The following is a 16,268-nucleotide window of genomic DNA, read 5'->3' as shown; positions in this document are numbered from 1 at the left end:
GTTGAAGGTTTTGGGAGCTAACCCACTGTCACCTCTTACAGTGTATCAAGAGGTGCACCAAAGGTGTGTAGTTAGACTCCCTGTAACCTCATGTTGCAACCACTCTTTGCAAGTGGCTGTGATTATGGGTAAGACCTGCATTGAAGGTATGACAATGATGTATTAATATGAGGTAGCTCCAAGTTGACAGTAAGATGCCTAATTCCCAGTGTGCCTTCTTTGACTGTGAAGACATAGAAGTGTCTCAGAGTATTTGTTAACTTCCTAACATGAGTGGGAAGCTTAGGGAAAGGGTTAACGCTGAGTGACCAGGGGTTTTATAAGCCAGTCCTTATCAGTGGTAGAGTCATAGCGTTATCCCTGGAGTTGAATTCACATATTTTTTCAGTCCTGCTGCCCTAATGTGTTTTTTTTGGTTTTTTGGATATGACATGTTTTCTCCTCTTGGAGTTTACTGAACTATTCCTGTCAGTGTAATGATCCCCAGCTGTTGCTTCAGCCCTAGCTATTTTCATGCTGGGAATGGGAGGAGGAGAGGATCAGAAGCTAGCTTGTTTACCACACCGTGATCTACTTAATTTGTCAAAAAACAGCTACTATAATTCTATAGCACAAAATAATATTAAAAGGAAAGAATTGTAGACTCGAACCTGGAAGAGCAAGGAGATGTAAGGACTCAACACATGCAGAAAACAAGAAGAATAGAAACTGGGTGTGGTGCAATGAGTGCAGCTGTCAGTAGCATTTATGCAGACAATGCTTTGAACTGGTAAGGATACCAAGTAAAAATTGCAGTAAGTACTTTCCTGCCCAATCAACTGAATTCTCTTCACGGTTAAACTGAGTTTTGGGTTCAACTGCAGTGGTGCTGGGGTATTGATAATTCCAGCAACTGGGAAACGTGTTAATAAAGCTTGAAAAAACTTGAGTGAGTGCCTTTCAAATTATTCATTATTTGATAATTATCTATTGTTTATTTATTTAAGAAGATATCTGTACAAATAAACAGCAAATGACTGATGCTGAGACTTCCCAGGAGCTGTGGAAAAGCAGATGCTTTTTTGAAAGCTGAACTTAAGTTCAGATTGCCTGTTTTGCATCCAGAACCAACTCCTTGTTCAGAGTCCTTGCCAGGCAGACGTCACTGTGAGTCTCCTGCCCAAAGAATATAAGGGTCAGTGACAATTGTGGCCTCTGCTTGTGTTTTTGCATTCACATCAGGCTGCCTGTGTATGTCTTATCTGGTACTTTTATAATCTGTAAGATCCGTCACTAGTCACCTCAGATTTTTCAGAATTCTGTCACACCTGCAAGTCATTGATCAACAACTTAATGAGTATCTGTACCAAAAATAAGTGCCTGCTTAGATCTTTCCTTTCGTGCCTCAACTCCCATCTATCCAGTCTTTTCTGAGCATTGAATTACTGATCTTGTCACCTGCTGCATCAATAAATTTCGATCCAAAATGTTAAAGCAGCGTGTTTCCTGGCAAGAACCTCTGCAGCCTATGACAGAAACCAGGATATGGCTCCTGATCTAACTTAGGTGATCAAACATAAACATGCAATGAGCCTATGGGGCAGATTGTGCTCCTTTTTCTTGCAGGAGGCCTGTAAGTGGATGCATAATCAGTTGAATGGCATTAACATGGAGCAGAACTCATGGTTTTCTTTTACCTGGGCTAGTGGAATGTTTTTACCTAGTGCTATGTAAAATGTCCTAACCTGACACCTTTCCAAACTAAGAGCAGATCTACAGTAGCTGAAGTACATTGCAATATGGTGTTCACTAATTAACTACAAAATAGTTTTTGCTCATCAGTGTATTCAGGATTTTTCCTGGGATTCAATGAGATGGGTAAAACAACTGTGCAGGTGACCTAATGTCAGCGTTTATTGTGTATATAATATAGTAAGCATTATTTCAAGGAAAAGATTTCAACTTTTTACTCTGCAGTTCTGCCTTCTAAAGTTAGACTAAGCCTGATGAAGCTAACAAGAAACATGTGAGGAGGTCAATAATAAGGAAGAGAATATATTGCTTTGGGACATGGATTCACTGAAAAACTGGCAGTGAAAATTGGTGAAACCCAGGCTTTCTAGACAATCTGATTTTAATAAAGCCTCTCAGAAGTAAGCAGCTGTAGAGAAAATATTTTGTAAAAAAATTTGAAAGTTTTAAATAGAAGTATCCATAAGAGATTTTTCTCCATGGTAGGGATGGGGATCATCTGTTGCAGCCATGCTTATAAAGACCTCATTTTGTGCTCTGCATCCCACAAGGCAGCTCATGGAGCTGAAGCACAGACAGGAGTCTGAGGGTCTTCTACCATTCTGAGGGTATTTCCTCCGACGTCTCTGCTGCACCCTACAAGATGACACATTTAACATCTTTTTGGTCACCTTCCTCACTGAAACACTTGTTGGGGCACAAACATTGTGCTGCCCAGCTGGATTGTTGTGGGGGAGCAGAGGGAGTACCTCTGGGTGGCAGAAGGAAGAGATCCACCATTGACTTCCTTTGTGTGGAGTTTCCCCAACTTCGTGCTGCTAATTGTTTCTCTGCTGTTAAATGCATGGAGACTACAGCTGTGGTGTTTGCAGGAGTTGAATGTGGCAGTAGCTATGTTCTCATCTCTGCAAAAGTCACAGCAGTACCAGCTCCCTTTCTGTAGTTTGTTCAGTATTGTGAGCAGCATGTAACCTGTCCCGGTGAGCAGCTGTGTGTTTTCTTTCTTATTTTAGTGAACGCTCTTTGTGATGCTCTTTTGATGCTCTTTTTCTCCACTTTTACTTTCCTAAGGTCATGCCTCTTTTAGTATTAAACTTAGATGAGAAAGCTCTTCTGAGCCTGCTTGCAGCTCGCACCCTCTTCTGTGCTCTGATGTCAAATTCTCTCTCTTTGGAAGTGGATAGCAGCATTTTAGAAGTAGATGCTAAACTAGTAGTATCTTTGTGCCTCACTGAGAGACTGTTTTGCTGCTGCTAATAATAGCTGTCACATTGACTGCAGGCAGTCTAGAATGAGGATTGTGTCTTTAGAACTGACATGTGACCACGAACCTAACTACAGCAGTTGCAAACACTGTCACCACACAGCTATCTCCCCTGCCTCTTTGCTGGAGGGAAAGGAAACATTTCTGCCCTTCACTTGCTTTTGTTCAGTTTATTAGCAAAAGACCACCTCAATTAGCAATTGGAGAGAATCTTCCACTGTGTGTAATGAGTGTGGAAGTACCTGCTGCTGCTGGCAGTCTCCTCTTGTGCCCTTGAGTAGAGGACTGAGCCAGCAGTAAACATTTTAAACATCTGCAGAATTTGCCAACCAGTCTGAAGTCAGTGGTCATGCAGGCCATTCTGGACTGCTGAGTTTTTTTAGTTTGCTTATTGACCTGTTACACAGAATTATATTATTTAGATATTTATAGCTATGGTAGCACTTAAGAACCATGCTAAGCCTCCTAGCTGGATTTGTTTTCAGTGCTGTGGATCTTCCCTCATGGAAAAACACAAGAAAGTCAGTTCTGGAGATCCATAGTCTAGAGTTTTGAAAGAAAGTAAATATCCAAAGAGAAAGAAAATAAAAAGTAGTAGATAGATGCTGCACGGTTGCAGTTTAAAGATTTTGAGGGAAATGTATGTGCTTTTTATGTGTAATGCAAATTCTGGGGTTCAGCTTCCATACTGGGCTGCTGTGAAAGAACTGATATCTCATGTAGAGGGATATGATGGCTGTAGCTGAATTTTGTAGCTGTTTTACAAGTAGAAACAGAATAGTATTAGAATTTGTACTTAAACTGTAAAGAAGGTGTGTCAGTCTGATGCAGTGTAAGTGGCCAGGATTTTAATTTGAACCTCAGATGCCAGGACTGTGCCATGTCCTCTTTGCAGTCTTTGAGAAAACAGGATGTTTCTCCCTACCATGAATTAAAATAAATAGGATAATTCCTTGTAGCATCCACCTGAAGTACTTGCTAAGAGAGGGTGCTGGGGCTTGGACAAAAGCTGGTAGCAGAAATACTAGCCAGGTAGGGAATGTTCTGAGTCTTCATTTTGCATGTAGCATATGTATTGGCCAAAACCACTTTTGTTCCATGTCATGAGAAATAACTGCATAGCAAAATCGACCAACTGATGCTGGGAGATGCTCAAACTACCTAATTTAAAATGGAAAGGGCCAGCTTTCTGAGTTCTCTATTTAAGTGGTTAATTACTTGTTCCAAAGAACTGCTGGTGTTGTATTTAAATTTGCATACTTTTAAGTCCTTTTTTCTACCACTTCTTGAAAAAGGCATTTGCTCTCATTTGCATTTGATTTCAGTAAACCAAACATCTTTAAGTTGTTAACAATCTGAAATACAGGATGATCTTACTTTTAAGTGGAAAACCCAAAAATACAGCTCGTATTTCAAGGTGTCCCATTTGCTGCCACATTTCTGTGATACCTTCTAGACCGTTAGATTCTTTCTGTGAAGGGAACTTTTAACTTCTATCTGTAGAGGGTGCCCTGTGGCAAAAGGTAGGCTGAATCATTGGGCCAACACCACAGTCTGAGAAATGTTTGAGGAGGTTTTTGGCCTTAATCTGAGGGGCTGTTACTACACTGGAGTGCTGTGCTGTAGCAGAAATATCAGTATGGGAGGTGAACTATTAAGGAAAAATATTAGACCATGTCTCTTATTGCTGGAAAAGGCATGGAAGGATTTCCTTATCATTTTTAGTATTATAAACATGTCTAATCAATCATGTGTTTCATTGATGTGTCTTGGTGCTGTCTCAAGACTTGATTCTTTTCTGGTTATTGGAAGACACAAAAACATATTATCCCTTGAACCCAGAGTTTTAAATAAAATGAAAAATTGTTGAGATTCTGATGTATTACCAAACAATGTTTTTTTCTTTTTATTCTGTCCAATTTTTCAGAAAGAAAGGTGAACAACTCATATCTGGTTTTTAAGGAAAATAAAAAGGCTTGCAGCCTTTGATAATGAAAATGATTCAGACTTGTTTTTCTCATATGTAGCTTGCCTTTTGTGCCATCACATTAGTAGACAGCTGTAGATCTGTCAGGATATATCTACCCATTCCTTCTTTTTCCTTCATTTGTCCCCATCTGCCACATTGTATTAAATTATCTTGGAGAATTTCTTTCTAGGGTCTTCTTTGCAAGGTGGTTAAGGGCAATGCTAGTTCCTCCTTGCTCATTGTTTCATGGAAACACATTAATCAGTTTAGACTGTGACTCAAGTTTACACAGGGAATTGGGAAATTCTAATTAGATTTTCTTCCAGCAACAGATAGTAGCAATGGATATATAGGCGGCATCAACAAGCACTGATTACAGATAATATTTACTGTCTTATGATACTGGTATATCAATTTTAGGTAGACCTTTCCACCTAGGTGTTTCATTACAGGTCATCTTGTGGAATCATGCATGGTAGCCAGATTCCATAGATAGGGATGTGTGCCCAGTTATTCACACACTTAGTTTTCACCTAACCAGTATTACTGGGACAAAATTATTTTATAGGAATCAGTACCCAGCACAGAAAGCAAACCAACTTTTCCTATTGACAAGTTTGTTGCTTATTTTACATGTTGCACGTTATTAAATATACCAGGTTACATGTATTTCAAGTTAAAGTCCCGTGTAAACAGTTTTAGTGAGTGCTAAAATGGACTGTTAGGTGTACCAAGATTTTATTATAAGGGTGGGCCTCTATGTGTTCAATAGAAAGACTTACGTACTAATAGTAATACATTTATCTGATTTTAAAATGTTAGCATTGAAGACAATAAATCTGTTATTGCATTAAAAAGTAGCAAAGATTAAAATGGCATTAGCCCAGCTATAATTTTCCAGGTAGGACTTAAATCATGAAGGAGGAATATAAAGGCAAATTCTGTAAAATGCACAGCAACTGCTAGTCTTTGTTTTAAATAAACATGAAAAACCCGTGCAAAATACAGCATCACTTCCATAACAATAATCAAGTTTACATTTATTTAGTCATACATACATGAGTAGCACTCACAAAATAAACACGTTCAATTGTGTGCAATATTGAGGACTGAGACTGTAAACTTATAAAGTTAGGAGCTGGTTTTTCCTTTTCTCTCTGCACGTTTTACCATCCCAGAATGCCAGTGCTGGCTTGAGCCTCTGAGAGCCACTGGCAGGAGTAAGTGTTCTGTGCTGTCTGGAGGTTAGATCATATTATGTCATGACACTTGGACTATGCTACTGTTTTTATTTGTTTTGCAATGCTGTGTCCTAACAAAACTAAAAATGCTCTAAACAGTGGCTTGATCTTCTAAATACAGTTTTGAATTGATATTACTTTGATGTTTACGGTGTATCAAATTCGATATAAAGCCTCAAAACTGACCTGCTGAGGTAGCTTGTTGTTCTGTGCTGCTGGTGTGAGTCAGCTACCTGGTGGTAGTATGTGAGGATGGAGATAGATCCTTTTGCTTTTGACTGTGTATTTGCTTCTAATTGTATTCTTTGAGGACCAGTTTCTTCTGTAGTTTGGGATCTTTGATTCTGCTAAATTAACCATATCAAAGAATCCGTATTTGTCTGTCTTCAGTAACAGAGCTATTTAACGCCTCATAACATTGACTCATTAAGAGACAATACATGCAAGTAATTATTCATCCTTTGAAAACATAAAAAAAACCCCTTCCTATTTCGTATTTCCCTTGTACAGCACCCTCCCAGCAAAAAGGGACTGTTGCCTTGTATCTGTTTCTTTTGTTTCTGGGATCCAAAATTAAGTCTTCTGGAACATGGTCATACAGACAGTGCATCTAATATGTCAGCAGGCATGTGTAAGCTGCATGTCACATCGAGGATTTTATATCACCCAAGAATTTTTGAGCCTTAGAAGCTTTTTGAAGAGTGTGATTTTACCAAGAAAGAAGCCGTTCTTGCCCTGAGTGTGAGTCAGTTAATTCTCTCTTCCTCCTCTTTTCATGTTCTTAAATGACCAGTTGTTCCTTTTTCTGTACTTTTCAGTGGCTTTTAAAAGTTTCTGGGCATTTGAGAGTCTGAAGGCTTTTGGAAGTGCTGGATGGAAAAAAACAACCCTGGTATTATGTGACCCACATTACATCCTTGGATTATTACTAGCACATCTACTGTGAAATATTTTGAAAGTTGTTTCTTTGGAGGTGAAGGATCTATTCTGTTTTCTAAAGAATCTCTTTGATAGAGGTTTTAGGTCTACACCAGGCAGAACTGTACTCCTGTTCTCACCTGTACATTTTCTTAATGCTTTCAAAAGCTTACTAAGAGGATAAGTAGGAAAAGGTGGTTGTGAAAAAAGTATAAAGTGCTCTACAGTAGATCTGCTTTTGATGCAGCTGTGTAGCTTTCTTGGTTGAACCTCCTGTTTGGCTTTGTGCCTACAGTCATCTCTGTTGGACAAACACAGCTGGGTAAGGAGTTTAGCAATGTTTCCAATCTTGATATGAGACACCTGCCTATCTAAGTATATTGTCTCAGAACATGCTGATTTCTGTAGTGCTGCTAAGAAATCCATGTTCATAACTCATGTGACCTGGAATAGGGAACTGCTCCTGATCCTGGTTTTGTTTCCTGTTCAGGGTCTGCTTCACAGACCTCCTCTTTGGGTGTAAGGAGAAGGATCCCAATGCTACTTCTCACAAAGAGAAGACCACAGCATGAATATAAATAACTGGCTTTTACTTCTGGTGTGAAAATTTCTTGTAACAGTCTAAGAGACCAAAAGGTTTTTTTCTATTCTTTACCCTTCTGAACCCCATTTTCTCTGTCGTATGGTTACTATGGAAGAGATGAGAAAACTGCCCGCATTTTAGTAGCAGTCATTGTTGCTGCAGTAGAGGAAAGAGGTAGTGGAATATAAGATAGTCTCAAATAGCCAAGAAAATAAACCTCTGCTTAACTGTCCCTTTGACCAGCCTTGCTCCAAGCTATTCTTTAAAATGCACTAAGATGAAAAGAACTGTATGGCTGCTGTTCCCAGCAACAGTGAATGCTTGCAACTTGTGAGGATCAACAGTGTACTTGCTGCTTCTCCTTCACCCCACAGAGGGACATGAATTTTGGCATCCCCTTCCTGGATGGGGAACAGTCATATAATCCCTGCAGTTTGGGTGTCATTTACAGTCTGCTTCACTTAAATGCTTCTCTGTTAGCTGCACAGTCTGGTTAAATGCAAAGCCAGCGTGTATTCCCCATCAGCAGTTAGTGGATTATAATGCTGTTAGGCTCAGAAAATTACCTTTAAAAAAGGCCTGAGAAGTTGCCTTTTCTTTGTTGGTTACCTCCATTCTAGTGCATTCTGTGTTATGCGGGGACGTTTTCTATAGTGCCAGTAAAATGCATCTCTGAAAAAAAAGTCATCCACCTCATCAATTTGAGTTATTTTCAGAATTAATTTGAACCATTATATAATCACTCATTCATACAGACGATCACAGCTGAATTTTTCTTATAGCTTCTTGTGGACACTCCAAAATATTTGGTAATACTAACTGCCCTTTGCTGCTTCTGTGCAGGAAGGTGTTGCAACTAGAGTTTAGCAGATGCTGCTCTTGCTGGTGTATAAACCAGAATCTAATCTGGCTTCCCATCGAAGCATGAAAGAGCTAATGCAATTCAACATTTGTTTTGCAAGCAGGCACAGCTGAAAAATGCTTAGAGACCATTTTCAGTGTGAGGGAAAGGTTTTCTCACCACATCTCCAAGGGAATGAATAAATCATAAATGTAGTATATAATCTCCACTGAAAACAACTATTGACATGCTTGTGTATTCCAAAGCTGAATCTGGCATTGGCTACTGGTCAGATGTGGCTATTTAATCAGAAACTAGGGAAAAAATATTCTTCACAATGTAATGGGAATGGCTGCTGCTGCTGCCGAGTGGTGAGTGGAGAGGTGGCTTCAACCCTCAAACCAGTATTTACATGGCACTGTGCTGTTGAAGTCAGAGGCCCCAGCTCTGCACAAACAGCTGTGGTGATTGTGTTCAGCAGATACCCCATGTGGCCAAAGTTGAGTTTTTAATGCTTCCTTGTGAGTTAAGTGGATGCTGTAGCACTGGGCTTTCAAACAGGGAGTGCAGAGGAGGTGAAGAGCATACAAATAAATGACCGTGAACCCTTATGAGCATTAAAGTGCATAGTTTGCTTTTTACTGCTTTTCCTTACGTTTGCACTTTCCTTAGCTTAGATAATGAAGTCAGGTTAATTTCACTTGTTCCTTGGTAGTTTCTCTTTCTAATCACATGGCTTATTGATTTGGCTGCAAGGATGAATTTTTCTATCAGCCGATTGCTTTCACTGGATTTCCAAAACCAATAAATCATGTCTGTGAGCATACAGCCAGTCTGGTTAATATGTGGTTTATGTCTTGCAAGCTCCTTTTTTGCACAGGTATCCAAACTCGAATTCTGGGGAGTTCTGCCTCCCTCAGCACCTTGTTTAGCTGGAGCAGCTTTCTTCCCCTCCTGTGCTACTGCTCGTACTGTTGGTTGTAATCCACCATATGGCTGTGCTTAATCAGTACCCTGGTTGGGTGACCTTGTGTATCACTTGGGATTCCTTAGAAGAACAGGTTTTATCGAAATGTGAACACAGACTCCCTTTGGCGTTAAGTTTCTATTCAACAGAACATGCATGGGGCCTCACCATAAGCTGCAGCTCAGAGCTGTCTGCTTCTCTCACTAGTTCTCAAAAACAGGAAATGCAGAATATATTTCTAATTTGTTGTCATAAACCCGTCCTGGTATGTCACATAGTCTAGAAGATGAGAGATTTTTTTATTTGTATTTTTCTCTTGAGATGCAGAGGCTGCAGTCTAGTTTCTGTAGTAGTTCTAGTCATACTATTAAACATGAAGCATGGTTTAGAGATAGGAGTATGTGTGTGTGTATGTATGTATGTATGTGTAAGGGCAGGCACACTGTTGCATATTTAGATTGCAAGCTGCAAAAAACACCTTATTTCATCCTAAGTGTTCATTCTTGCTACTACTTACTAGTAATCCACCCCTGTACTACAACTAGAGTTATAAGTAAGTGTCCTGGAAGTATCCAGATGTGTGCAGCCTCTGCGTATTAAGCATATACTGCTCTGAGCTGCCACCAGCCATGAATAGGCAGGAGTAAGCTCTGGTCTTGGAATATGCCTGTGGGTTCCCTGTTAAGGCAGTTCTATGGTAAGATGAACAAAAAAATAATCATGACTTGCTGTATTTCACTAACAGTGTAACTCTGTTGATAGTAGCTGTATTGCAGTGTTATTTGTCTCCTAGTATATCCCCCTCCCTCAATTCTTCTCTACCTCATCTCTTAAACTGCTGGCAGCAGTCCTCTTTACCAGCTCCCAGATTTCTCTGGAATGGTTTACTAATTCTTGGAACAGTTCATTAGAGATGTAGCAGTCTTGTTCAAACTTGAACCATATTTTAGAATATTTCATACTTGTGAAATAAATAAACTATGCCCATTTTTGGGTGGGAAAATCAGACAAGCATGCAAAGCCCACAAAATGTTGCAGACTGCTGACACAAGTTGAATGAAAGAGATGGGTAGAAGGGTACCAATATGGGACTTAGTTTCTAGCCAGCAGAGGTAACTCTTCTTTAAATGACCTGATTAATCCCTTATCTGAAAATTAATTTAAAGGTTAAGGAGAGGGGTAAAAGAAGCAGAGGATTGTTGGTTTGTGATTGAAAGACCTACACTCCAGTCTGTCTTTGAGTAACCGAATTTCTCTGGTCATTCTAGACCTTTGGCTGAGCTCCATGTACACCAGCCTTGGATTTGCTCTTGGGACATCTGTTAATCTATATATAGGATTCACACACTTGCACACGTAAACAGGTGATCTCCTAAATATATGAAATGATGTTGGGAACTCCAAGTACTGATTTAAGTCAAAATGAATTCGGGAGTGAACTGAAGTAATCCTTTTTGCCCTCCTCCCTGCTGCAAAAATAAGCTGTATTGGAAAAAAAAAAAAAGAGTGCATTATGTGCTGGTTATAGCTTGTGCTTAATATGTTTGTATATACATTCATAAATCCCAGGAATTACTTAGTGTCTATTAAAAGTGTCCTGAAAATTACCTCTTTCCTTTCTCCAGTTTAGTCCTCTCGACAGTTGCTAGTTTCTTGCTGTGAAGGGACATGGTGTTTAAAAATAAAAGATGCATATAATGGGTAGAGAAAAAGGGTAATAGATGGTAACTGATATAGAAATAAGATATATTTAGAAAATTCATGAGGGAAGCTAAGTCAGGACGGGAATTTTAAGGCATTTGATGAAGTCTCTAGCTGTGTGACTGATTTCTAATAAATCTGGGAACAGCAGGGAGACTTCAGAAGAGCAAAAGGCCAGTAACATTTTACATCACTACTGAAAAAGGGTGAGTGAGTAAAGAGTGGCTAATGTGGTGTCAGTTCCAGGAAAAAAAAATATGGAAAATTTGATAAAGGATTTAGATGGTATAAGAACAGCAGTATAAGCACTCTATTCAGCTTTTCAATTTGTGAAAACAGTTCTGTTCAAATGTGATTTTGTTGTTTGGATATGTAACATTTGTTTGCTAGAGGTTTTGTCTGGGTGTAATAGACTTTTATAAGGTCTTTAACTTGGTAGTGTGGTATATTCTGCTTTTAGAAAGTATCTGAATTCAAAGAAGCTCTACTTAATTGGATTAGGAACTGACTGTTATCAAAGAAAGCAGAAAAGCATTTCAAGTTTGGATCAGCCTGCTATGGTCTGGAAACAAATACAAGATGGTAATGGTGTGGTAGGAACAAAGACTAGTGGAGGCATAAATAATGACATTAAAATATTGTTTAGATCATCTAGGCAAACTAAGAAGGGTGGACAAAATGCACTTATGCACCAAAGAGCAAAAAATGCCAGCCATACCTGTGTGTGGGATTTTTTAGCTGAAAACCTGGAATCTGGGTGGTAGAAGGTAAATAGTAGGTGTAGCTGGAAACTTTAAGGAAAGTAGATGGCCCTAGCAAATAAACAGCAAAGTGGTAAAAAGGCCTAACATACATTGCTGGCTGTGTTAACTGGGAAGACAGAAGTGATAATGAGATTATGTGCACTTACAGCTGTGGAGATAGACCTGATGCTGTAGGTCTGTGCCTAGTGAGATGTGCTCATCTAGGATATGGACTCCCAGAAATGGCTCACTAGTGGAAATAATGCCATACAGTGAGAGACTTAATGTGCCATTACCTTATAGGGCTGAAATCATTTAGTGGCACACTACTGCTGGAAGGATGAAGTCTCACTCCCACCTTATGTCAGTGTTAGCAAATACCTGGCTTTACAGTCGTTTGGTTGGGCTGTGGTCTCTGTCATGTCAGTGAGTCCTGCCATGGGTCAGGGGAACAGGAGCGATGGTGTGGGGCGTGAGAGAGTTGACTCTGTCTCAACACGCTGTTAGATGAAGTACTCGTGTAGATGTGTCATCACCTCATTCAGGTTTTGATCACCTCAAGACCAGAGCAGCAAATGAAGAGCTCTGTGAACAGGCCAGCATTAGCCCTCACGCTTGCACAGAAGTAGGAGTGCTATTGCATACTGGGTGGGAGGAAGAGTCTGGGACTTCCACTTCGGTTTGCAGTTTCGCAGCCCAACGAAGGGCCTGTTCCTTCCCCTCTGCATTCCCTCCTCCTTGCTCTGGCTCTTGGCTGATCCCACACAGAATTAGCATGCTGCTCAGTACATCCTCCCTCCCTCTCTCCCTTCCCCATTCTAAAGGAAGCAGGGTGCATATGTTAAGAAATCCTAGTTTGGGTTAAGAAAGAGGAGAGGTAATTTCGTAGGAGATTGCATACAGAAGTACCTCCATAGGTAGGAAATGTATTCTTACTGCCCTAAATCTTTCGAAGAAAGGTACATCAAGAGCCAAGGAAAGTGACAACTAAACCAATCTAAGTGAAAATATAAGTGTGCATTTAAGTGAGGGTGATGAGCCACTGTGTGAACAACCAAGGAAGAGATGGATCTCTTGTTAGCTTCATATGTAGACCAGAACCCTTATGGGAAGATATATCTCAGTCAAATGCAAACTGCAAATAGGAGGTTGACAGGAACAAGTAAAATGTGATGTGTGTAAGTAGATTAAGTGGTGTTTTCTCCTTAAATGTTTTGGGACAATGCTTTAGGGAGTGTAGAGTCTAAATTTGGATATAATGTATGAAATGAATGTATTGGAGAAGAAAAGTCCTTGAGAAAGGAAGCGTAAGTATAATGAGATTGTAGAGTTGGACCATGGATTAGTTCTGCTGTCTGGTCATTCCACTTCGCTTGAAAAAACAGGGAAGATGCCATGCCATTCATTCTATAATATCTTATGTTGAGTATACTAAAGAGCTTGGACTTGATTCCTGGCAGGGTTTGGTATCTATTGATGTTCACTCAGGTTGCCCTAAACTGATGTATGTGTTTGCACACTTGCATGCACACGTGTGTGGGCACATACACGTAGGATTTTATTCTTCAGGTTTTTAAGGTCCTTTTTTTTATGGAAGCTGTCTTTGTAAGAACAATCTCTAGAATATTGCTTTGATCGTGCAGTTTAGAGGAAAGCTGCTGTTACAATCTAAATGTTGAAATTATGACTATTCCAGAGATTTGCATTAGAAAAAATAAATACCATTTCATACAGGTAATGCATATATATTCTATTACTCTAAAATAAGTAGGGAACATTCTAGTGATTTAGGGATTTGTTTTGCTGTGGAGTAAGAACACTTCTAGACATATCCATGATATTTCATCTTCATGAGGTGTTTCAGAATGTCACTTTTTGAGTTGAGGAAGAAAATCAGCGTTGTAATTTAGAGTAATGACCAATAGTTTTGTCATATCAATTTAATCTACACATGGTAATTAGAGCTTTCAGGAGTCAATAGCAGCTGGGGTGTCACCCTGTGTTTATTGGAGGACTGTCAGTCGGTGTTTCCCTTTGTTTGTTTTTTTAATATTCATGGTTTGGAAAGAAGTTGGTGCTCTAGAAAGAATTGAGAAACAAGCCTGGCTTTGTGGATTTTTATCACCCTGCCAAGACCCTGCGCAACTTCCTCCCTGTTGCCCGCAGCAGAATACGGAAACCTGACTTCTGAAGGCCACTTCTGCAATTGCAGTGGTGCAGGGGAGCAGGGTGGGAGGGGAGGTCTTTCTGTTCTGCTGCTGGCTAGTGCCTTGGCATCCAAAGAAGAAAACAAGATGCGTTTGAAAATGTCGCTTCGCTTGTTTCTTGCACTGATGGGTTTTCTTCTCTTCCCTCTCTCTGCTGTCGTGCAGTGCTGCAGTTGAAGCTCCAGCAGCGACGCACACGGGAGGAGCTGGTGAGCCAAGGGATCATGCCACGTAAGTATGGCTTAAACTCTTTCTCTTGGTGGTTTTATGCATATTTTTGAGAGGAGAATGGTTTCATGTATGATGTGAAAGATGAGTTTCTCCGTTTGTGGATGAAAAACATGGTGTTTAAGAGCCCCACCCTGTCCCACCCAACTTCAGCCTTCTGATGTGTTGGTACTCTAGGTATGGGGCCACCTCTGATACTGAGGAAGAGAGCAGTGGCTCCAAGCACAATTGTACTCCAGAACGATGTTTATATTTTAACACAGTGGAGAAAAGTCTTCTGGACAGTATGCTATGTTAGAATTGCCTTACATGCTTCACACATGCTAGTAATCACTATTTTAACAGGCTTCCTGCCTCTGCAGTTTCTGTTCTTGTTTGTCAGCTCCCCAGACCTCTGAGGCAGTAGCAATTTTCTATGTATATGTTCCATAAACTGAGTAAAAACAGGCAGTGTGTAAAAGATGTTAATCAAAAAGGGGGCCGTGTTTTATGTTTGTAGCTAGAAAACATAGATGGAAAGAGCTCTGTGTGCATCAGCCAGTCCCCTTCCTGCAAGGGAAGGCAAAATCTGCAGAGCCAGAGAACTTTTAGTTGTCTGGGTGAACGCATAGGTTATACCTTGATGCCAAGCTTTAATAAATTCACTGTCAGGTTAGTGCTGGAGAAGGTTGGGGTTTTTTTATTTCATTCCCGTCCTTCCCCTCAAAATGCAAAAAGATATCTGACAGATAGTTTTATCATGCTTTGGTACCTCTGAACTGGATGGCTTATAACTAACAACTTGAAGCAAGACAAAAAAGCAAGTGTTTTATTTTTGAGATTGTCTCAGTTTTACTTAACACTTTTAGTTAAAGCCAATGGATCAGGTATTTGTTTTCTTCTTTCAAAAACTTTTTCTCTTTCCCATTTCACAAACCTTATTTGAAGACAGTGTAGTAATGAGGATTTTCTCCTTTCTTCTGTTTCTGGGGTGCACGCTGTAATATGACACAGTGGTGTGACTTAGACTTTGCTAAAGGCATAAGGTTAGGCTGTCTCTGAATGGAGAGAAGCTGTCAGCAGCTCTCTGTCAGCTGAAGTGGCTCTCTGGAAGGTAGTGACATGCTCAAGATGTTTCTGGGACCCCCACTTAAAATTCTATTACTAAATCAAAAAGGAAAGATTGTCCTGTTTGGATATAGTAGATCATACCTGGCTTAGTTTTACCTAGGGAACTCATATACATGCTTTTTTAGAATACACTTGCTTTTGGATGAAAGGCTAGAGTCCCTGTTGACTGTGCCCTTTTACTAATGTTTCCCAGAATAAAATGTTCCTGACTTCTTTGTGGTCTCCTGCTTTAGGTGGATATGTATGCAAATACTGTATTAAGTTATATTCAGTACTGGCTTGCTTCCAGGTGTGGCTGGTCAAACTTGTGATTCCTGAGGGGGGTCTGTTTTACAGGCCCTTTGAAAATGAAGCCCTTTTAAGTAATTCAAGTAAGGCACCCAGAGTAATTATTCACCTTTAAATTTGCTTAAAATAAAGCCTAAATAACTAGTCTTTGCAGACTTGTGCAAAGGGCAAAGAGAGGTTGTGGAGTCTTCTTCACTGGAGACATTCAAAACCTTCCTGGACGCCTTCCTGTGTGATGTACTCTAGGTGACCCTGCTCTGGCAGGGGGGTTGGACTAGATGATCTTTCGAGGTCCCTTCCAACCCCTATGATTCTATGATTCTACGATTCTATGATTCTTCATTGCTTCGTTTATGTCTCTTACATGTGAGTTTCATGACAGACCAAAGAATGCTCAGTGAAAGGTCATTGTTCAAATATTGGCAGTGCATGGAAAGGTTATTTCTGCAATGGAGAAAAACCACTTTAGCAGGTCTG

The 16,268-nt window shown here is 40.0% G+C and overlaps 1 protein-coding gene across 3 annotated transcripts in view; it reads left to right on the top strand.

The window, feature by feature from the left end:
* MRTFA (myocardin related transcription factor A) overlaps positions 1-16,268 on the top strand; it is a 78,250-nt gene that overhangs the window by 32,578 nt on the left and 29,404 nt on the right. For all 3 annotated transcript variants that reach the window (XM_051624252.1, XM_051624272.1, XM_051624263.1), the window contains one exon: positions 14,331-14,396. In XM_051624252.1, the coding sequence (XP_051480212.1) occupies positions 14,331-14,396 (66 nt within the window). The remainder of the gene's footprint in view (positions 1-14,330; positions 14,397-16,268) is intronic.

Source organism: Apus apus, chromosome 1, assembly GCF_020740795.1.
Source record: "Apus apus isolate bApuApu2 chromosome 1, bApuApu2.pri.cur, whole genome shotgun sequence".
Lineage (NCBI taxonomy): Eukaryota > Metazoa > Chordata > Aves > Apodiformes > Apodidae > Apus > Apus apus.
This window is presented reverse-complemented; position numbering and strand designations above follow the sequence as displayed.